Source organism: Gymnodraco acuticeps, unplaced genomic scaffold (genome assembly GCF_902827175.1).
Source record: "Gymnodraco acuticeps unplaced genomic scaffold, fGymAcu1.1, whole genome shotgun sequence".
In the NCBI taxonomy this organism is placed as follows: domain Eukaryota; kingdom Metazoa; phylum Chordata; class Actinopteri; order Perciformes; family Bathydraconidae; genus Gymnodraco; species Gymnodraco acuticeps.
This window is the reverse complement of record NW_022990356.1, coordinates 26,253-50,805: the sequence shown is the minus strand read 5'-3', so window position 1 is coordinate 50,805 and position 24,553 is coordinate 26,253. Positions and strand designations below refer to the sequence as shown.

The 24,553-nt window shown below is 41.9% G+C and overlaps 1 protein-coding gene across 1 annotated transcript; it reads right to left on the bottom strand.

Moving 5' to 3' along the window:
• Positions 1–1,328: 1,328 nt before the first annotated feature.
• Positions 1,329–19,177, bottom strand: kcmf1 (potassium channel modulatory factor 1). The gene is made up of 7 exons (XM_034224024.1): positions 18,975–19,177; positions 12,395–12,562; positions 11,401–11,540; positions 8,251–8,352; positions 5,084–5,267; positions 4,649–4,946; positions 1,329–2,560 (listed from the first exon to the last, which is right to left on the bottom strand). Exons 1-7 carry the CDS (start codon positions 18,988–18,990, stop codon positions 2,296–2,298), a joined length of 1,173 nt encoding a protein of 390 aa, XP_034079915.1. The 5' UTR covers positions 18,991–19,177; the 3' UTR covers positions 1,329–2,295.
• Positions 19,178–24,553: the final 5,376 nt, after the last annotated feature.

Here is a 24,553-nt window from a genome sequence, read left to right as displayed (position 1 = left end):
AAAGAGTCCTCTCCTGCTGATGTTCAGGTGTATATCAGTATGTAGTGTCTCTACTTTAAAGAGTCCTCTCCTCTGATGTTCAGGTGTATATCAGTATGTAGTGTCTCTACTTTAAAGAGTCCTCTCCTGCTGATGTTAAGGTGTATATTAGTATCTAGTGTCTCTACTTTAAAGAGTCCTCTCCTGCTGATGTTCAGGTGTATATCAGTATGTAGTGTCTCTACTTTAAAGAGTCCTCTCCTGCTGATGTTCAGGTGTATATTAGTATGTAGTGTCTCTACTTTAAAGAGTCCTCTCCTGCTGATGTTCAGGTGTATATCAGTATGTATTGTCTCTACTTTAAAGAGTCCTCTCCTGCTGATGTTCAGGTGTATATCAGTATGTAGTGTCTCTACTTTAAAGAGTCCTCTCCTGCTGATGTTCAGGTGTATATCAGTATGTAGTGTCTCTACTTTAAAGAGTTCTCTCCTGCTGATGTTCAGGTGTATATCAGTATGAAGTGTCTCTACTTTAAAGAGTCCTCTCCTGCTGATGTTCAGGTGTATATCAGTATGTATTGTCTCTACTTTAAAGAGTCCTCTCCTGCTGATGTTCAGGTGTATATCAGTATGTAGTGTCTCTACTTTAAAGAGTCCTCTCCTGCTGATGTTCAGGTGTATATCAGTATGTAGTGTCTCTACTTTAAAGAGTCCTCTCCTGCTGATGTTCAGGTGTATATCAGTATGTAGTGTCTCTACTTTAAAGAGTCCTCTCCTGCTGATGTTCAGGTGTATATCAGTATGTAGTGCCTCTACTTTAAAGAGTCCTCTCCTGCTGATGTTCAGGTGTATATCAGTATGTAGTGTCTCTACTTTAAAGAGTTCTCTCCTGCTGATGTTCAGGTGTATATCAGTATGAAGTGTCTCTACTTTAAAGAGTCCTCTCCTGCTGATGTTCAGGTGTATATCAGTATGTAGTGTCTCTACTTTAAAGAGTCCTCTCCTGCTGATGTTCAGGTGTATATCAGTATGTAGTGTCTCTACTTTAAAGAGTCCTCTCCTGCTGATGTTCAGATGTATATCAGTATGTAGTGTCTCTACTTTAAAGAGTCCTCTCCTGCTGATGTTCAGGTGTATATCAGTATGCCTATGCTGCAGCACCTCTTTTCACCCTCTGTCTGAAACCAGAGCCCAATCTGCTCTGATTAGCTAGCAAGCCGGCTCTGTTGTGATTGGTCAACCTCTTAGAGATGTCCCGCCCCCTTAGCCTATCACGTACAATGCGGGACTTTGTGATTTTGGCCTTTTCAGACCATTGACATGCACAAAAACTTATATAAAACACTAGAGGAGAGTTCCAACACATTATTATTAAATTGAGCCGGATAAACACAAACATCTTTGAAATCAACACAAGGTGCAAAAGTGTGACGGCGTCTTGGTTTCATCAAAAGCTGTGCGCAATTTATATTTATTGTATTCTAAATTGACATTAAAAAAACAAAAAAAGGATCTGCCCATGTCTTTATGAAAGTTAACGCACAAATTCAATAAACATCTCGCTGTAATTCTTACATAGAGGGTAAAAGTATAGGCATGATTCACATCGAGGCTCAGAGGGAGAATCAGAAAACGGAATAAATATAGAAAGTGAGAATGCCTCGTTAACAAAAACAAAACGTGTAAAGCATCGTCCGACCATCAGCAGAGTGAACGCCTGAAGCTCGTCCCAACGCCCTCCTCTTCACATTAAAACAAGAGAGTTACATTGTCTGTCACTTTCCGATACTTAACTGTGTTTAAAATTTAAAAAGCTTAGGGGATACTTAACGACCGGGCCATTAAAAGTCATGCACGCTGCAAATAACTGCATGCAGTAGTTATGGTAACCCATCCAAGCACTTTTTATTAATAGTCATGAACACACACAGCAGCGTCATCAGAGGCGGCGACGCCCTCTAGACTTTTGTGGAGTATTTATATACGGAGAGCCGTTTGCATGTCACAGGAAGTGCCTGTAACATTTACCTGATAACGAAAAAACAAATGTGGATTGATTATCAACTTCATATATATATAGATATTTATATATTTCTCTTCTCTCGCTCGCTCACATGTATCCCACTTGCTCTCATTTATTTTTTGCTTACAATGTAACAAAAATGGTGACAGGCCTGAAATTACAATCACCAGAAACAAACTCAGAGGAGGAAGAGGAGGAGGAAGAGGAAGGTGGGGGGGGGGGGACTGCTGCTGATTGGCTGCCCATCACTGACAGAAGCAGCAGGGAGGACACAGTCTGCTCGGTGCTCGGACATCAAAGAGGCGGCGGCGGAGGCTCTTTCCCCGAAAAGCTGCTCTCTCGGAGCTGGAGGTTTTCCAGCGCCACGTCTAAAGGCATGATGTCGACGCAGCCCATCGCGCCGAAGCTGGCGAAGTCCCGCCGCTCGTCTTCGTCGGAGGAAGAGCTCTCCTCGTGCATCAGCGTGGACAGAAGCAGCTCCTGGACGAACAGGCTGCGGTCGGCGCGCTCGCCCTCCAGGAACTGACGCTCCGCCTCCGACATCTTAGGCTCGTTCAACCTGGAGGAGGAGAGAGAGAGAGACAAGCACGAGAACCCTTTAGTTAAGATGCTTCCTATTCCAGGTCCCCTATTATACTGTTCTTCATCAATATATCACAGGTCTCAGATATATACAGAGCCTGTCTCTGATTGGCTGAAACACCAAACAGATCATTGCAGCATTACCCATAATCCCCTCTGTTTCAGCCCTGTTTCCAAAGTGCTGATTCTCTGTCTGTTACTTTAGATGAAAATAAGGAGCCCCTCCCCACGCCCCTCTGAGAGACATTTGGTTACAAAGAACTCAATGGTGCTCTAGGAGGAGATTCAGGTGATAAGGAGGGGGGGGGGGGGGGGTTACCTTGGTTGCTGATTGGCTAATGGTGGTCAAAATCTGATCAGCTCATTTTCAGACAGGTTTTTATAGAAATGGATCAAAAAGAGAGAGAATCTTTGTTCCTGAAAACTTTCAGAGTCTCTTTCCACAGAGGGGACACATGTTGATGTAGAAGAGACATGAAGAAGAGGGGACACATGTTGATGTAGAAGAGACATGAAGAAGAGGGGACACATGTTGATGTAGAAGAGACATGAAGAAGAGGGGACACATGTTGATGAAGAAGAGACATGAAGAAGAGGGGACACATGTTGATGTAGAAGAGACATGAAGAAGAGGGGACACATGTTGATGTAGAAGAGACATGAAGAAGAGGGGACACATGTTGATGTAGAAGAGACATGAAGAAGAGGGGGACCACATGTTGATGTGGAAGAGACATGAAGAAGAGGGGACACATGTTGATGTAGAAGAGACATGAAGAAGAGGGGACACATGTTGATGTAGAAGAGACATGAAGAAGAGGGGACACATGTTGATGTTGAAGAGACATGAAGAAGAGGGGACACATGTTGATGTAGAAGAGACATGAAGAAGAGGGGACACATGTTGATGTAGAAGAGACATGAAGAAGAGGGGACACATGTTGATGTAGAAGAGACATGGAGAAGAGGGGACACATGTTAATGTAGAAGAGACATGAAGAAGAGGGGACACATGTTGATGTAGAAGAGACATGGAGAAGAGGGGACACATGTTAATGTAGAAGAGACATGAAGAAGAGGGGACACATGTTGATGTAGAAGAGACATGAAGAAGAGGGGACACATGTTGATGTAGAAGAGACATGAAGAAGAGGGGACACATGTTGATGTAGAAGAGACATGAAGAAGAGGGGACACAGGTTGATGTAGAAGAGACATGAAGAAGAGGGGACACATGTTGATGTAGAAGAGACATGAAGAAGAGGGGACACATGTTGATGTAGAAGAGACATGAAGAAGAGGGGACACATGTTGATGTAGAAGAGACATGGAGAAGAGGGGACACATGTTGATGTAGAAGAGACATGAAGAGGAGGGGACACATGTTGATGTAGAAGAGACATGAAGAAGAGGGGACACATGTTGATGTAGAAGAGACATGAAGAAGAGGGGACACATGTTGATTTAGAAGAGACATGAAGAAGAGGGGACACATGTTGATGTAGAAGAGACATGAAGAAGAGGGGACACATGTTGATGTAGAAGAGACATGAAGAAGAGGGGACACATGTTGATGTAGAAGAGACATGAAGAAGAGGGGACACATGTTGATGTAGAAGAGACATGAAAGAAGAGGGGACACATGTTGATGTAGAAGAGACATGAAGAAGAGGGGACACATGTTGATGTAGAAGAGACATGAAGAAGAGGGGACACATGTTGATGTAGAAGAGACATGAAGAAGAGAGGACACATGTTGATGTAGAAGAGACATGAAGAAGAGGGGACACATGTTGATGTAGAAGAGACATGAAGAAGAGGGGACACATGTTGATGTAGAAGAGACATGAAGAAGAGGGGACACATGTTGATGTAGAAGAGACATGAAGAAGAGGGGACACATGTTGATGTAGAAGAGACATGAAGAAGAGGGGACACATGTTAATGTAGAAGAGACATGGAGAAGAGGATTTTGCACAATAGGAGACCTTTAAGATTTTCATTGATGTACGAATGACAATAAAAGCCTTGAATCTTGAATGGAAGCCACACTGAAGTCTCTCACCGTGCTAATAGGAACTGGGAGCTGTGATTGGAGGAGGGGTTGTTCTCCCCCCCGGCGGCGGCGGCAGAGTTGGAGGAGTTGGTGTTCGGGGGGGGGATGGCGGTGCCGGGGTTTCCGGGGTTGTTTCCTCGTCGTGTGGCGTGGCGTCCCGTCTCCACTTGTTGCCGCGCAGCCTGAGCCTGCTGCCTCTCGAGCTGGAGCTGCATCTGGAGCTGCTGCAGCTGAGAGGCCGAGGGGCCGGACGAGTTGATCTGCCCCCCCGCTGCACGCCGCACGCCTGACAGCTGGGACAACAACTCTGCAGGAACAACAAACACGAGTCAGGGCTTTAAAGACAACACTGTAGATACCTGTGGAAGGTGTCACACTATAATGTATTAGGCTAATACACGAACACATGTGAACCAGCAATAGATTAAACTCTGAGACCCTCACCTGCGATGGGGTCCATTGCCTCTCTGTTGCTGGGGGTGTAGGTGGAGCTCTGTGACGCCGAGGATGACAGCCCCCCCGTGGAGCCGCTAGTAAAGTGCATATTTGTCCGTCGTGCTCGTGGCCCCCCCAGCCCTCTTCCGGGGTGAAACATCCTGCGAACATGCCGCACGCTGCTGGACTCGTCGTGGAGAGCAGCGTTAAGGGGGAACAACTGAATGTCCTCTTCCAACATGAGAGTAACGTGATAACAAAGGTATCCCAACTGTAGCTGTGAACATGAGGGATGTGTGATGACCTAGAAGAGCATCAGGACTGTTTGAGGCAGATGATAGCTATGTGATTAACATGATGATTCAGCCTCGATGGAGAGAGACATATGTGACCTGCTCTATCGAAATCAGTCGCATTGACCCGAAGACACATTTTGAGTTATACACACGGCTGGAAAGAGGAGATTCCTAGCTTTCTAATGATATCAGGATTGTTGTTGTTCTCCAAATATTAAGCGAAATATGTGACATTATATAATGACTGTCAGAGTCTTCATGTTGAGAAACAGGCCTTCAAAGTTTCCTCTTCTCTGGAATCCATCGATCTGATTGGTTATTAGCAAATGATCAAAATATTACGGAGGGAAGATATTTTCGTTTGGATCACTGGTCTGGGGGAAGCTCGCGAGTGTGTGTGTGTGTGTGTGTGTGTGTGTGTGTGTTTGTGTTCGTTTCCCGGGGAAACCCCTCAGGAGAAACACCGGCTGTAGTTATGCCTGCTGTGACGTCATGTTACTCCGTTCTCCGCTTGTAATTATGCCGAAGCTTCAAAGCTGTATTTATCATCTGAATTTTCCGAAACAAGTTTAATATTCTGAAAGCCAAGACTTTGTTTATTTGAAACCAGATGAAAACAAACTGTAACGGACCCTGCCGTGTTATCAATGATTACAAGCTTCAAGAATGTATTTATCGTGTGAGTTTGGAAATAAAAGTTTCATATTCTGAAAGCCAAGACTTTGTTTGTTTAAAATCAAACCCCGAAAAAATAGTTTTTTTACGCAAATCCACGTTTATTTTGAAATGAGCCGTTGAGACTTCGACTGATTTCGATAGAGCGGGTCACATATGACAAGCATGCTCATTTCTGACGTGGAGCTAATCTGAAGTAAACATTGAATACTGCTTTCTAGTCCTCCATCTTGTGACTGTGTAACTCCCTCTCTTGGATATCAGCATGTGAAGGACACTGTTTGAGATGTTGAGTAAAAAGTCAGGATTTTGAGAAAAACGACAGAATTTTGAGATTTTGAGAGAAAATACAGAATTTTGATAAAAAGTCCACATTTTGAGATTTTCTGAAAAAATACAGGATTTTGAGAAAAAGTCAGAATCTTGAGAAAAAGTCAGAATTTTGAGATTTCCCGAAAAAAGCCAACATTTGGAGAAAAAAACTCAAGTGTTTTGTTCATGACAGGATGTATGATTACATAGAAGAACCGGTACTCCTCCATCTTGTGACTGTGTAACTCCCTCTCTTGGATAACAGCATGTGAAGGACGCTGTTCAGGAACTAGTTGATGCTCTGTATGTGATGACTACTTCCATTCTGGAGAGGATCACACATACATGGATCCTGAGGTTGAAGATCAAGCCGGGGACCCGTGAGATTTTTCAAACACAATCAATATTTTTACGTCAGTGTTTCTGTTCGCTGGTATTTACAAGACCTAGACTTGGAAAATATGTTAATGTCTGAAAACAAAAGAGAGAAAGTGAGAGGTTGATTCTCATTTTGTTTAAAAAGATTAAACCTAGTCAAAATGTATACAGCATTCGTAAAAATGGTCACTTTAGAGCAGCTTTTGTAGCATTTCTATTTATTTCACTGTTAAATGTCTGTAAATCTTTGGGACTGTTTATTTCTAGTGTCTTAATTTGTCTTTGTCTTGTTTTTTATGCTGCTACAACGCAAACACTTCCCAAATTGGGATCAATAAAGTACTTCTTATCTATCTAGACTTGGAAAATATGTTAATCTCCGACAAATTTAAATATTTCAGGTCATAGAATTGGATAAAAATGATTTCCTTGTGCAAGATTGTATTGAAATAGAATAAATAGATTCTCTCATTGATGCCACAAGCATGCAATGAGATGCCATCGCTGTAGAGCAGTGCTTCTCAAAGTGTGATTCGCTGGTGGTCCGTGACCGCCCCCTAGTGGTCAGTGAGTATATTGGTAAAATTTCACATTTGAAATAAATACATTTAAGTTTTCCGCACTCTCGCGGGAATATCTCCGCAAGGGAGCGAGCTTAAGTTTCACTTTCGATTGAATGATATAGCCCAGCGCAACACATTCGTCACACATGTTGCCACTTCTTTGTACCATTTTCAGGCGATTTGTAATTGTTCTAAAAAAACGATGTGATTTTGGATATTTGTGGAGTTAGGTGGTCCGAGAGTGTTTTTTTATTGGTTAAGTGGACCTTGGTATGAAAACGTTTGAGAAACACTGCTGTAAAGATAGCACTGTGGTTATAGAGGGGGAAACAAACAGCCTGTGAATCCCCCATCAGTGATTCCAGCTAAATGTATCCTGATGGGGAAAAACTGTACGAGGAAAACTTCTTGATCCCCGGATTTTCAAATTTTAAAAAACTCATTTAAAATATTTGGATCAAAACAGGTCAATAGATTAGGTTCGTCTACAAATGGTTTATTATTCTGTTTTATTTTATCTCAGAATATATATGCCTTAAGCTGAGGGAAGGTTTCTGCGTTAAGAGTTACAGCCAAGTCTATTGACGAGACTTATCAATTAAAACACAAATCTAAAAGGCCTTGATGGAGGCGTGTGGCGCAGTGGATAGTGCATGGTGTTGGGATCAGAGGTTCAAACCCCACTACAGTCAGCATGTCGTTGTGTCCCTGAGACACTTCACCCCAAATTGCTCCTGTGGAGATTGTCCACAGCATTGAGTATGTAAGTCGCTTTGGATAAAAGCGTCTAACAAATAACATGTAATGTAAAAAAATTCTGTATAATAAAAACACATCATATTTGACCCGAATGTCTCCCTTCTGACCAGGACGTGGGAATCGTCCGAGAGACATTTTGCCCTGAAATGCGGCTATATGTCGACAGCAGTGCGCAGAAATACAGAAAGGATATTAAATCTCGTGGCGCTCTGTGTTCGAGTGTGAGGTGAGCTGTGAAGTCGTCTGTGACGTGGTTGGGGTCTCCGCCCGGCAACGCAGCACAAATCGGACAGATCTGAAAACAAAAAGAGACGGAGGGAAACGTTTAATTATTGAGTTAAAAGTTATTTCCCTCAACAAGATGAACGCCCGTCACACCTGAGAGCAGCTTTTGTACAAACTAAAGCTGGTTTTGTTTCTATGTATTTTATTGCTTAAAGTCCGGCCCTCGTTCGTTTAATAATTAACACACATTTTGGGAACCATCCCTCATGTTTAACCTTATATTTATTTCCAATTCTAACTCTTCAAATTTAAATTCTGAGCTACATATATCTCTTAGAGTAATTTGTAATACTGTACTGACACTTCGGTAAATCTCTTGTAAACATGTCTTAATTTAAAAATAGTGGAAGAAAAGTTGCGTCATTGTCAAAGAAAACAGTCATTATTTTATTTCAATGTCATTTCAATAAATACAAACTAAAGCACTTCACTCTCTTAACTTCTTGCACACACATTGGCAGTTTTTTAAAACTTTGGTACATATATTTAAAATGATCTAAAAAGACAAGCATTGTTTTAAATGTCCCTTATTGTCAATGAATAGGTTCCTCTCCAGCGTGCCATAGAGCGCCATCTAAAAACACATCAATGAGCTCCATTACACACACAGAGACACACACACACAGAGACACACACACACACACACACACAGAGAGACACACACACACACACACAGAGACAGAGAGACACACACACACAGAGACACACACACAGAGAGACAGAGACACACACACACACAGAGAGACACACACACACACACACACACACACACAGAGACACACACACACACACAGAGACAGAGAGACACACACACACACACAGAGAGACAGAGACACACACACACAGAGAGACACACACACACACACAGACACACACACACACACAGACAGAGAGACCCACACACACACACACATCGACACACACAGAGACAGAGACACACACACAGAGAGACCCACACACACACACACATCGACACACACAGAGACAGAGACACACACACAGAGAGACCCACACACACAGAGACAGAGACACACACAGAGAGACCCACACAGAGAGACCCACACACACACACACACACACACACACACACACACACACACACACACACACACACACACACACACACACACACACACACACACACACACACACACACACACACACACACACACACACACACACACACTAAGATGCAATGATGTGGATTTCCTGCTCAACATAATTCACTTAATGAGCGGCTCTCAAATAAGAAGCTTAAGAGTTTTTCCTTCACTAAGACTTGTTTTTAGCTAACTAACATTTAGTTGACAGGCAGACCTAATCTTTTGCCGACACATTTGGACTTTGCCAATACATTCTTGAGTCTATACATACATGTCGTTTTTATAATACTGCAATATCTTTAATCACAACTGTGCAGGTTTTAAAACGCAATAAATACACGATGCAAGGAAATAAAAAACACGGAATGAAGCTGGGAATTAAAAACGTTCCCAACAGCCTGATATCTTTTTTAAAACCACCCATACGAACAAAATCCAAACTTCATTGCATCACAACAAAAGCTGTTCATCTGTGGAATAACTAACGATGAGCTCAAATAATGTGTATCTAAACTAAAACTATTATTTAGAAACCTGAATGTTCTGAGCAGGACCTGTGAACTCATGCTTGCCGTTTCTTGTCGTTCAAAGAAATGATTTGTTTAAAACCATGAATCAAATATCACGGATGACCTAATCTTTTATTTAACAATGTACGCTCGAGGGGGACCAGAAACGTTTTTAAGATTCTTCTTGCCCCTTTTGAACACGATGGAAACTATTTGAGAATTTATTTGTTTATATCTTGAACGTTTTTTTTCTCTTTCGGCGCTTTCACACAAAGTACTTTGCCGTACTTAGTTCAGGAGAACTAAAGAGCAGATCGCGTTCACACCGGAATAAGTCTCTGAGGGAGGATTGGGCAAATGAAGCCGCTGACGTCACTTCTTCTTCTTCTGCTTTGGGTTTACTGGCAGGCCGCAAACCACTTCACGAAGTATACTGCCACCCGGAGTCCCCGGCCAGAAGTCCCCGGAGTTGGGGAAGGCTTCAGTAGAAGCTGCTGGGACTCCCATGCAATGTTATTATTTGTTTATTGATTGTTATGAACCTGCCCGTGGACCACAGCTGGAAATTAGCTATAATCTGGCATATTGCATCTCTTCTCTTTGCTGAGATTAATGTTGTTGTATGCAAGGTGCTTCTATAAATAAATACTGAAGCCTTCCGAGTAAATCGCCAGAACGCCGACACCTCCTCATCTCCACCGCTCCCATGTTAATTTGTTGTATTGCCATAAGTTAGTCTCTCTGCGTAGGTGCGCGGGGCTAATGCTAATAATGCGAGCAAATAAAATGGCGGCTTTTTGGAGTTTTACGGGCGTGGTTTGCAATCCGCCCAGCCAATCAGAAATGGGAACCTTTTTCTCCCATGAAAGTCCCTGCTCTCTAGCAGGGACTGAAAGGGGGGTGGAAAGGTTCTGATGAACTAAGTTCCAGTTCCGGATCTTTTTGGTGTGAACGCACATTTTCGGAACTATACTGGGAAAAGTACTCCGGTGTGAAAGCGCTTAATGTTATAGTTATTACTATTGTTTCCAACATATTTAATAAATTCCATCCATCCATCTTCTCCCGCTTATCCGTGGTCGGGTCGCGGGGGTATCAGTTCCAGCAGAGAGCCCCAAACGTTCCTTTCCCCTCATCAACCAGCTCTAACTGGGGGATCCCAAGGCGCTCCCAGGCCAGCCAAGAGATATCCCTCCACCTGGTCCTAGGTCTACCCCTTGGTCTCTTCCCCAGGTGGCATCCTAACTAGGTGCCCGAACCACCTCAAACTGGCTCCTTTCGACGCGAAGGAGGAGCGGTTCAACTCCGAGTCCCTCCCGGATGACCGAACTTCTCACCTTATCCCTAAGGGAGACGCCAGCCACCCTGCGGAGAAAACCCATCTCGACCGCTTGTATCCGTATGTTTAATAAATTGACAAATACAAAAAATTCACGGTGTACTCACCACCTCTGTGGAAGTCTCTGCATGTTCGGAGGTGACGTGCTCCTGTAGAGACGTCTCTGTGTAGCCCATCTTCCCGCAGTAAGGACACGTGAAGGACTGGGGCTGCTCTACTGAAAAGGTGTCGCCTCCATAGTACAAGTCTGCAGGAATCAATGTTTTTTTATCAGTAATAATACTTTAATATCACTGAGAGAAGAGCCTTCAGCGTGCATTTGATCTGGATTCAGCTGACATCATTGCTGGTCCATAATATTCAGGAAAATTCCAAAGTACGTTTCAAAAGCTTAAACAACATCTCTGTATCGTAAAGTGTAATTTAACTGTGTCTGTGGGTGCGTACAACTGATAGTATTATTTTATGTTTGGCTTAATGATGGTTATAAAAAGATAAAAGCCGTCTTTTCTGTATGTTTGACTGTGTGCAGACCACAGGAAGGATAGCCAATGGGGACCTTAATAAAGAACAAAAACACAGATTACATTTTTCATGACTCTAATCATAAGGAATTGAATGCAACAGTCTTTAAAAGTGAGTGTGTGTGTGTTTCATATAACACCAGAGGTGGGAAGTAGTGGAGTACAAATACTTCGTCACTGTACTTAAGTAAATCTTTCTGTTTGGTGCGTGATCATTATTCTTTAGAGTCATTGCCTATTGATTTGAACACGATCCGTGTATCCATCACTTCCTGGTCTTCTCTAAAGAAGAGGGACCAATGGAAACGTTGTCATGTTGCCGTTGTTCAGCATGGAAACATTCATTAGCTAACAATGACATTATTGTTCTATGAATATAAAGGGAGGTCAGGTACTCTTTAAAGCAGCTGCTAGTTATGGGTACTTTTTACTGAAGTACATTTCAAAGCCTCTTTACTTTGACTTGAGGAAAGAAGTTTAGTCAGTACTTCTACTTTCACCAGAGTATTTTTAAACACGAGTATCTGTACTTCGACTTGAGTAAAGCATGTGTGTACTTCTGTACTTTACTTCTTACCATAGTCTACCCTGGTTAATATACACTGCATGGGGTGCTCTGTGGTGTGTCGGGTGGTGGTGGCTCCGCTCTCGTAGCACGACGCGCACAGGTCGTAGTCGTAGCAGATTAAACACTTGAACCGTCTTCCTCTAAAGTTCCCCTTTAAACACGCATCACAGCTCACACCTGCAGGAAAAACAACACAAGAAGGAGGAGTAGAGGGAGACACATTATGAGGAGGTGGCGGTAAAGTCACAAATTCCTTCTAACTGCAGGAATGACGGAGGTGTTTTGGAGTGGCACCAACACACAAGTGGCAGCTATGAGGAGCTATCTTAATATGCAAAGTGTTCAAAGACATCCTATAACCCCATTACGCATCTAATTAGCGGTTACAGCTTTTACTTCAGTGCATGACATTAAGGATTTTTGGAGATGGCCCTGAGCCCAATAGAGATCGCCCTGAAAAATGCGCGCGGACGAAATGACGCACGAAGGGTTTAGGGGGGCTCTCCCTAGAACATTTAGATGTTTGCAGGTCTTAGATGCTGTCTGGTTCTCTAGACTGAATTATAAGATGAACCACCACAATATTATATTGTACAATTTCATTCTTCATTCCACTTGTTTGTTCTTGTTTGTGTTTGCATGCCCTGCATAGCTATAAGAAACACTTAAGTTGTTGGTCCAGACGCTTTCCATCTGATGAAGGCAGATGCCTTCCCAGATGTACACAAGTAGAAAACATTACATTCAGTTATAACTGCCAAAACAAACATTATTTACACTATTATGGCCCCTGTTAAAAATGTTTGTAATGTTATCTACTGTAAGTCTGGGAGACCTCGAGTGTACACTGGCCGGCTTATTAGAAATTAAGAATTGGCAAGAGGTCGAAACCACCCTGAAATAACTGCTTTATACGATTAGTAATTAAACAAATGGCACGTTCAGGGTGGTCATGGAGTACTTGAATAATGACCTGCATGTGAAAATATTATTGCATTTCATAACCTGCACAACAAATGAATGACCTGCATCATGTAATACAAATAAATACTCTATTCAGCATCAGAATCCGTAACAAATTGAAACTCCCGCGAAAATGTGGTTGCATACGATTCATTGTCCGGGTAGTATTCATTGTATAGAAATCGTATTGACCGGGCCAGCCCGAACATCGCCAAGTTGGTGGAACGAATGCCTCCTCATCCGGAAGCTGACCGAGCAGCAGTCGAGAGGAGCCGAGCGCATCCGCGAAGCACACAAAATGGCGACGTCCATGAAGAAAGACGGGTTGACCGACTTTTGGGAACCGATTGGATCGCTGTCAGGCACTGACACGTCAACACAAATGCCATAATACAGTGGTTTTCAAACTGTGGGGCGCGACCCCTGGTGGGTCGCAAAGGTACTGCAGGGGGGGGGCGGGAAGAAATTGTTCGACACTGCTCGAAAATAAATCTACAAAATGGAGACGTTTTTAACACGGCCGTCAGAGCAGCTGAGTCCGGAGTCCACTCCAGGTAGGGAATGAGTCCTTACCCCAAGTGAAGGAGTTCAAGTATCTCGGGGTCTTGTTCTCGAGTGAGGGAACAATGGAGCGTGAGATGGGCCGGAGAATCGGAGCAGCGGGAGCGGTACTGCAGTCGCTTTACCGCACCGTTGTGACGAAAAGGGAGCTGAGCCAGAAGGCAAAGCTCTCAGTCTTCCGGGCCATTTTCGTTCCTACCCTCACCTATGGTCATGAAGGATGGGTCATGACCGAAAGAACGAGATCGCGGATACAAGCGGCCGAGATGGGTTTTCTCCGCAGGGTGGCTGGTGTCTCCCTTAGGGATAAGGTGAGAAGTTCGGTCATCAGGGAGGGACTCGGAGTTGAGCCGCTCCTCCTTCGCGTCGAAAGGAGCCAGTTGAGGTGGTTCGGGCACCTAGTTAGGATGCCACCTGGGCGCCTCCCTAGGGAGGTGTTCCAGGCACGTCCAGCTGGGAAGAGACCAAGGGGTAGACCTAGGACCAGGTGGAGGGATTATATCTCTTCGCTGGCCTGGGAGCGCCTTGGGATCCCCCAGTCAGTGCTGGTTGATGTCGCCAGGGAAAAGAAAGTTTGGGGCTCTCTGCTGGAACTGCTACCCCCGCGACCCGACCACGGATAAGCGGGAGAAGATGGATGGATGGATGGATAACCACCTTCAATTACATCAAAACAAGAGCACTGAAAGCTCGCCTTTTCTCCGCATTGTGCGAGGGGATGGGCTCCGAGTACACAGCTGTTCTTTTTCACAGCGAGTCCCGATGGCTCTCTCGCGGAAAAGTGCTGTCCACGGTGCTGGCGCTTAACGATGAGATCAGAATCTTCTTGGAGGAGGAGGGGAACAATCTTGCCATTGATCGGCTGTGTGTGGAATAGGAATTGTATAGTGATGTGATCGTTTGCAACCTGGAGTAGAAATAGTTCAGTGTTCATTCATATATTTTCCTTAAATCTATTTTTCACTTTTGTTCATGTGTAATCCATAACGAAATATAAAATGATAGTTGGATCTTTGTATCTTCTTATTATTAGCAAAGAAAATGTAATGTTTTTACAACAATATACAATTAATCCTACCAATACAGATGGGAACCGGGTTGGGGGGTCCCGAAAATATTTCCAATACTCAAGGGGGTCACGACTGAAAAAGTTTGGGAACCACTGCCATAATAGATTGCCCGATCGGGCAACCAGCAGGTGAGGCTTCATGGCCGAGCTAAATACTAGATTGCCTCGGGCCATCGTTAATGTCGAGCCCAAATATTTACTAATTCATACAGCTATGCTTATTTCATAGGTATCATATTACTTTATTTATTCATCTAGAAGTCCATCTCACTAGTGTTTACTTCACCATGAGCAGCAGAAGCCTTTAAAACTGCATTCATATCTCATTCATTTGAATGCACCACTGGATACATTGCGATATACATAAGTAGGAGTGAACTGGGCACACGTTTCTATATTAATATATTTGTATTGGACGCAGTGTTTCCGCCAGACCAGAGCTGAGAGGGCGTCCACCCCGAGAGCGGGGGGAGGTTGTTTTGAATTTTGACTTGAGCCGTCCCTTATAGATAGGCCTACTGTCTTTTTACGTTAGTGAGCCGGATCATTTGGCTCGGCTCTCTTAAAGCGCCGTCTGTGTCGGCTCTCCCACACGGCTCTTCATGTTACCACAGTTTACCACGGAGCCTCAGTTTCGCCGCTGCGAGGCTCTGGCGCTCGCAGCTCACGCGTTCCACTAAAACCCCCCCCGCTCAGCGCGTCCAAATCGCGCACGTTCCTTGTTGTCCCGTAGCAGGCACCTTCGATGTCGGGGAAACGATCTTCAATACTCCGAAAATAACCCCACCTGACTCCTTTGCCCCTCCAACAGAGGGATGTCCTTTTTCCTTTTCGTCATTTCAAGCGATAAAAACTCTCGATCTTCTCTCGAATTATTAATATTTTTGGACGCCAAATGACGGCCCCCTGGCGGAAACACTGGTTGGACGTTTTTAAATATAATTTCGTATGTGTAGTATACATTTCTTTATTCATTATGGCACACTCTTAATATAACTTATGTCTGTATACATTTGTTTACACTGAAATGGAGCAACCGTCACAAAACCCACATTTCCTTTGAGATAAATGAAGTGTTCTGAATAGCTTATTGATGATCACAAGGCAAGTTTATTCATAGAGCACCTTTCAACACAAGGCCATTCAAAGTGCTTTACAGAAATGAAAGACATTAAGAAATAGTGCAGCAGAGACATATTATTAAATGGCATTTAAAAGCAGAGATAATCGAACATGAATAACAGGACGCACATGAATACATGTCATAATAAATACAACTCCTCTGTAGGGCTGCTCGATTATGGCAAAAATCATAATCTCGATTATTTGGGTCAATAATTGATATCACGATTATTAAAAACAATTATCCATTTACTTTGAAAACATGACTTTATTGGAGAACAGTATGTTTTTAACAGTTGATGACCCTGAACTTTCATTATAATTCAACTGAAAAACCAAAAATAATCGTTTTATTTCGATTACGTCGTTTTCGCAATCGTTGCAAGCCATAATCGTAATTGCGATTAAAATACGATTCATTGAGCAGCCCTACTCCTGTGCACTCTTTACCATGTGATTGCATAGGAGAAGTATTGAAGTCTCAATTCTCTGCACACACACAACCAGTTATTTTCCATGCACCATAGTTACCATCACACACACACTATATTCTAACTCCTGCCTCGCGGACGTTTCCTTTCAAGGGAAGAAAACACCTCGTTTGGCAAACATTGGGTGGAAGGTGTGCAATTATTGTGGGAATTTCCTTTGTTGAGACTGCTGTGACGCCTCGCAACAAAAACGCTTTATTTAAGGAAGAGAAAATCTCAACATTTATCGAGCAAACCTAGACCTAGACCTGAACAAACAAATCACAGGGGGTGAGTGTACATATCAGCGGTAAGGCATGTGTTGATTAAAGGTTGCTTTGTGCCATGGCATAGGATTACAAAAACAAAGGTATTGGTATAAAAACTGCACGTCTTCTTCCACTTAGGAATTTCTAATAAAAGCTCGTTCATTAGGGAATATTTAAAAAGGTTACCAAGTACATGTTGCTGTCCTTCTTTCAACATGGTAAAGATCATATAAGCTGCACCTTTATTGATTCCCATGGTGTATTGCAGCACTCTATCTTTTCAACGGTTTAAAAATAGCTGTGCATGCTTTTGTGTCCTTTCTCTCGTTACCTGGTTACTCACAAATATTCACACATTTATCGCACATCACCCAGTTTTGAAGACACTTTACTGGCTTCTGGTTCAATTTAAGCTTCAGCTGAAGACCTATTTGATCATCCGTTAGGCTTTCTAAGTATCTTGAGAGTATATTAGTGAACCGACAGGCTCCTCGAGGCCTCTGCACACGTCCTGCTAGCTGTACCTTGTTCAAGACTTACAACAACACAAGAGGACAGTGTGTTTTCTGACACTTTTCCCCCTGTGACTCTGGTCAGCAAACTCACCTGGGTGTTTACGTCAGTCTGAATGTATGTTTTAGCCTCACCTGCAGGTCACTGAGCATTTCTATCAGACACTTATTCTGTCTGTCACTTCTGAAAAATATGTAGACATCTTTAGAAATATCTCAACACTGAGTCAGAGCCAGGGTATCATATTGGAAATATAAGATATGTCATGTTACCTTACACCCAGACTATTGCCTTTTGATAATAACTTTTGTTAATATATAAGGATTATATAGGATTATGTTTTTTATGCTGTTGCAACTCAAAGTATCTATCTACTGTTTGTTTTTGTTACCTACCACAGCCAACATTTACCCCGCATTAGGCAGGTAGCAAAGGCTCATTTAATTTCCTGGTCAACGTGTTTTCATGCTCGACATAATGACTTTCATTCTACTGTAAACGTTTGTAGTCTAGGTTTTGAAATGTGCTCAATACATTTTTTTTTTAAACTTACCACTTTCTAAGTTAGTTCCTTTACAAGAACATGTACTGAAGTTCTGTGCACATTTGAGGTAGCTGTACTCTACTTGAGTATTTCAATGTTTTACTACTTTGTACTTTTCCTCCACTACATGTATTTATACCTTTAGTTACTTCACAGATGTGGATGAATGATGAAATCTAATCAAGTGTTAAATCAGACTTTAGTTCCACCTGGAGTAAATCCACCAGCTACCCTGCAGTATACAAAGCCATTCAAACTAGCTGCACCTTTACCAGCTTTGAGAACACTTTCATGATCAATCATTATAAAACATATCATATATATTATTCTGAAATGGACCAATCTGCACAACGACTACTTTAACTATATTTTGATGGTAATACTTTTCTGCTTTTACTTGAGGAACATTTTGAATGCAGGACTTGTACTTGTAACAGAGTATTCCTACACACTGGTACTTCTATTTTTTTACTAAAGTACAATATCTGAGTACTTCTTCCACCTCTGATGAATGAAGGGAAATGAAGCACAACGTAACTTAACCCTATAGCTAGCTGTTAGCCTGTCAGCTAGCTCACTTAGGAGACTGGTTCGAGGCCTCAGACAGTCTTCTTGATGACAGTGCATTCGCTAACAACAGTGGTGAGACCAGACGTCCAGTATTTACATTATATCTATTTTGAATCAAAACACAAGTTAAAAAAGGCTGCGTAGAGCTACAACGCGATATATTGAAATAAACAACATTTGAGAGCCAATTAAATGAAGTCGCAGCTACACCAATACTCCTTATATTAGCATTCATTAGCTGCTAATCTACCTAGCAACGGCTAATTGCTAAGCTCCGCAATGTTGCCGTTTCATCGCCTTAAAATACCCGTGTGCTTTTAATTAGAATATTTGGAGGATTTATAGACGATGAGAGTGAACGTATGTGTTTCCGTACAAGATTTAAAGCAAGCTGCAAAAAGCGCAACACCACCATCCGACTTGAATTAGCACTTAACTGAGGAGGCTAGCATTAGCACTTAGCTCCAGAGCTAGCATTAGCACTTAGCTTCTGGATCTGTTTACTCACCCTCATGTCGGGACATCCTACAAACGGACCCCTCCTCGGGCTCCCCAAGCGTCCTTCACCGGTGCACTGTACGGGTATTTTATTTGCTGAATCAGAACAGAAAAGCTCTTCACCCTTTGCCTTTTTCCCCCAAGCAAGATGGATCCTCCGGCAGCAGCAGCTTACACAGTTTGTTCTGCTTCCCCTCCCAGAGTATCGCGATATTTCGGGTGAACACCAGGCGGCGCAGTCACACATAGGAGGAGGTGGTGGTGGGTTTTTTGTGCCCATGGTTTTGCCTCGCAGGAAAATCTCTACTATTACAATGTAGAGGTAAATGGTGTTACTCCACTACATATATTGAATACCTTTAGTTACTTTACAGATGTGGATGAATGATGTGAAATATAATAAAGTGTTAAATCAGACTTTAGTTCCACCTGGAGTAAATCCACCAGCTACCCTGCAGTCTACAAAGTCATTCAAACTATCTGCAACTTTACCAGCTTTGAGAACCCCAAGGTCCCCGTCGGCGGGGACCCTGCTTTTTTCCCCCCACGACACTGTGTCTCACGGGATCTTAATATTTAAGAACCTATTAATGTGTTATACCAGATTAACGTAAATAATCTCAGCTAACTGACGATACAAACCATTTTTACCAAAACAAAACCTAAGTCTCATAAGAAGCATCTAAATGACCCCTTAGCGAAAAATGCTAACGGACATTGGCACAGAACTCAAGATAAAAGTACCCTTATTACTTATCGTAGCTGCACATACAAGATATCCGATTAAAGCTGAGGTTCTACAGATTATTTAGGTATATAGTATTATCACTGAGTAATCCGGACTCGCGACAGGGGAAGCAAATACAGACATCACAACACGTACCTTTACGGAGCTTCTAGGGAGATCGTCTCACCGTAGCTGTCAATCTGATCAAAAGACGTGTTCAATAGCATTAAAACGAGAAAAAACGCGGCTGAATCGGTTAATCCATAGGTTTTTAACGTCTCTGTATACAAATAATTATTTCATTTATAATCCATAATTCCATTTTTATGTAAAAATCGGAGAGCAAAAGTTAGCTGCTAATTGTAGCGACCAGAGTGGCTGCTGCTTCCGGTCTAGGCTATGCGGCAGTCTCACACACACACATTACCAAATAAGGACTAGGTGGGAGTTCCCCTCAATTCCATTGGCTCTGACGGTCAGAAAGAGATGTCGCATGTCAAAATCCAGCAAGGGGGGCCAGAGATATGAACAATTCACCCAAATGGCCCCAGAAGAGGGTTTGTTTTGCTAAATCTGTCTAAAAAGGTCAAATATCACTTGTTTTGCATCAATTTTGATACAGGGTACTTATTATATGTTGTACTTTGGATTCCTAAAGCTTTTAGTCTACTAACTCATCATCCAAGGTTAGTTTTCACTATAAGTACAACATATTTTTTGGACGGACACTATAATTTACAGTTTTTTACCATGTTCAATCTGAATTTTCTATAAAATAAAAAACATCTATATTGATTCTGACTTTTCTACATCCAGCTCACAGGTTTATCATTACTTTGAGAAAAAAGATTATTAATTTAACCCTTTTAGAAGGGAAGTTATGGTCATTTGTTCTGGGAATGTCATTTTCGAGCCTGAAACCTGAAAAACAGGCTCGGGGTTTAACAGGTTTGATCAATCATTATAAAACATATCATATATATTATTCTGAAATGGACCAATCTGCACAACGACTACTTTTACTGTCGCTACTTTCACTATATTTTGATGAGAATACTTTTCTACTTTTACTTGAGTACCATTTTGAATGCAGGACTTTTACTGTAACAGAGTATTCCTACACTCTGGTACTTCTACTTTTACTCAAGTAAAAGACCTGAGTACTTCTACTTTTACTCAAACACAATATCTGAGTACTTGCCTCCAGTAATCAGAATCAGGATTCCTTTAATCATCCCACAAAAGGGTCATTTTCGTTTTTATGTGCAATATATATGTAGATATATATAGATAGTAACTAAAGGTATTAAATAAATGTAGTGGAGTAAGAGTACACGATTTACCTCTGAATTGTAGTGAAGTAGAAGTACAAAGTAGCAGAAATTTGAGATGTGCATGTAAAGTACAATATAAACCTCAAAATTGTACAGTACTTGAGTAAATGTACTTAGTTGCACTTTTAGTAACCACTTCCTCAGAGGTGGGAGAAGTAATTATATCTTGTACTTGAGTAAAAGTATAAGTACTCAGACTTTATACTTGAGTAAAAGTAGAAGTACTCAGATCTTGTACTTGAGTAAAAGTAGAAGTACTCAGATCTTGTACTTGAGTAAATGTAGAAGTACTCAGATCTTGTACTTGAGTAAAAGTAGAAGTATTCAGATCTTGTACTTGAGTAAAAGTAGAAGTACTCAGATCTGGTACTTGAGTAAAAGTAGAAGAACTCAGATCTGGTACTTGAGTAAAAGTAGAAGAACTCAGATCTTGTACTTGAGTAAAAGTAGAAGTACTCAGATATTGTACTTGAGTAAAAGTAGAAGTACTCAGATATTGTACTTGAGTAAAAGTAGAAGTACCAGAGTGTAGGAATACTCTGTTACAGTAAAAGTCCTGCATTCAAAATGTTCCTCAAGTAAAAGTAGAAAAGTATTCTCATCAAAATATAGTGAAAGTAGCGACAGTAAAAGTAGTCGTTGTGCACATTGGTCCATTTCAGAATAATATATATGATATGTTTTATAATGATTGATCATGAAAGTGTTCTCAAAGCTGGTAAAGGTGCAGCTAGTTTGAATGACTTTGTATACTGCAGGGTAGCTGGTGGATTTACTCCAGGTGGAACTAAAGTCTGATTTAACACTTGATTATATTTCACATCATTCATCCACATCTGTGAAGTAAAAGAATAAATGTACTTAGTTACTTCCCACCTCTGCGCTTCGCATGTTTCTTCATGTGTTTTGTCACCTTTGTGTTTTTATATTTGCACTGTTTCTGAAGCTGCAGTGTATTTCTCTAAATGTGTTTTAAATACAGATTATAATATATTTGTCATTATAACCTCGGGAAAAAAAAGCAGACTGACTGAGTGCTTCTTCGTAAAAAGTATTTTAATTTTTGTACATAAGTTTCAGTTCATTTCTGTGCTGATGAGGACAGTCTGACGAACCAGTGCATTACAATGAAGACTTCACAGCAGTGTAGAAGTTTGGGGTGGAGCACGACTCTCACTTTGGGAAATAAAAGAGAGACTCCACCCTCGTGCATAAGCCTGATACAAAAGTCACACAATCTGTACATACAATTCATTACATGTGCTTCAACAGTGGAGAGTGAGAGGAGGATTTCAGTATCAAAAAGCGGCCTCTTCTTTCCGTCCTCCCGCTGATTTATTGTACGACAGTTAGGGGGGAAACAGTAAAGAAGAAGGAGGCAGTCTCCCCAACATACAATATAATCTCTTTGTGTAGCTGTGCAACTTCTGGAAACAAAAACAAGACCTGAAAGAATAACTCTGTGAGATACTGCGTACCACATATATATTGGGGGGACATTGACCCCAAATGTTTTGTGTACTTGGTCAACAAACCAAACACCAGGGAATCCCAATGGTGATGCATGTTCTATATTTGACAACATTTACCTTCCTCTTTGCAAATTAAACATACGCTACAGTCGCATCTCACCTCGACAGTCATTCACAAAGGCTTTCAGTCCAATAAAACCAAAGTAGTGGATACAAACCCTCATCTTCGGTACAGAATATTTATACTTTCTCATCAAAATATAACAATATTTACATATTTGCATCAGATTTGAAAGGTTGAGATAGGCCAGATAATTTCCTTACAATGTCAAATGTTATTCTTTTAGCACCTGAGCAAGATAATCTTCTCTGACCACATTTAATTTTTTTAAATTACATGAATTAATGCAAACAACATTATGTACATTTTTAAAGCTTTACATTTTTGGAGCATTTACTTGTATTTACAGTACAATCAACGGTTGGGATTTTGAGTAACGTCTGTGACGGAAAAGAGTCGGGATGACATTTGTGATTTTTATAACAGAGTGGTGCAGCGACGCGTCCTAAACCCCGACAAAAAGCAATGCAATTTCTCCATAGGATGTTAGAAAATAGCTGGAAATAAGGTCTGTGGTTGAGACACATTTACGAGACGGATCACGTTTTGTTCAGCAGTGACCCCACTGGTGATTTCTGAAGAGTTTACGTGTCTGAAAAACGATGGTTGTTGTTAACAAGTGGCTGAATTCTTTCACACACAGTGACGTCACGAGCTACCCACAATGCAACACGCGCCATATATATATATATTAGGGCTGTCAGTCGATTAAAATAGTTAATCGCGATTAATCGCAAATTAATCGCACATTTTTTATCTGTTCTAAATGTACCTTAGAGGAATATTTTTCAAGTTTTTAATACTCTTATCAACATATGAGTGGACAAATATGCTTTATGCTAATGTTTATTATCATTCGAACAATGACAAATATTCTCATGAATATTAAACACAACAACCTGGAACCTCTCTCATACAATAATACAATACAAATGGTGTGTGTGTGTGTGTGTGTGATGGATCGTTGGCGCTATGTGCAACTCAAGGCATATGCTCGAACGGGAGCTGCCTGGACGCTGCAATCATGTTGCGCACTATCCGTGCTGAGTGTGCTGACTTTTCGTACAATGTCCCACTGTCTGGCTTCCTGCATAAAGTCAAGTGCTCGGCGCAGTTGTGGCGAAATGTCGCTCCTCTGTTTTCATTTAAACAGCTCCTTATATCCGTTAGCGCAGCTAGCTAGCACCAGGTGCTAACAACAACAATGCACGTAAGGTCTCTCTCTCGCTCGCTCGGGCCACACATACACACACCCTCCCGGTCCTCCAGATGGCCAGTCGGTGCCTGCCGGTGAGCGTGGAAGTGTGGTCTGCCACAAGCAGGCAGCAGGAGCGGGGCTGTCAGCATCAGCTTGTAGATGGTATTTTAAACTCGATGCGCTCTGAAACTACGGGGCGGCCGAGGAAAAAAAAAATACACATGCGTTAATCGCGTTAAAATAATTAGTGGCGTTAATTATTTTTTTGCGTTAACACGTTATTAACGCGTTAACTTGACAGCCCTAAATATATATATATATATAAATACGCCATTTTCCTGGAGGTGCAAATATCCTGGAGGTGCTAATATAAACAGCTAGCTAACGTAGCCAGGCAGAGCGCACTAGGTTTTTTTTCTGAATTAACGACCGAAGAAATCGCTGCATGTCTTCGGATTACATCTCTGGACTTGAGGGGTGTGCTCTAGGTCGTTACCAGCGTAAACTAGAGCTGTGTGGGTTCTTACAGACTGCCTGCAGATGTATGGAAAAACGACAGTGGCCTTCGTCGATTTTGGCTGCATCTACGTCTATCTTCTGGAAACACCAGGTGAATACCCCACTTGTCACAATAATATTATCATGCCATTGCATATATGTGGTATTTTAGAGTTGACTAGATATTGATTAAGGCAATAGACTATGATATTCAGTACAGGAAGCTTAGCAACACCTAG

Bases quoted from the DNA above. Each gene is read 5' to 3' on its own strand.
- kcmf1 (XM_034224024.1), bottom strand. The intron at 4,947-5,083 runs GTGAGGGTCTCA...TTGTTCCTGCAG, and splicing joins GGCAATGGACCCCATCGCAG to AGTTGTTGTCCCAGCTGTCA. The intron at 2,561-4,648 runs GTGAGAGACTTC...CTCCTCCTCCAG, and splicing joins TCCCAGTTCCTATTAGCACG to GTTGAACGAGCCTAAGATGT.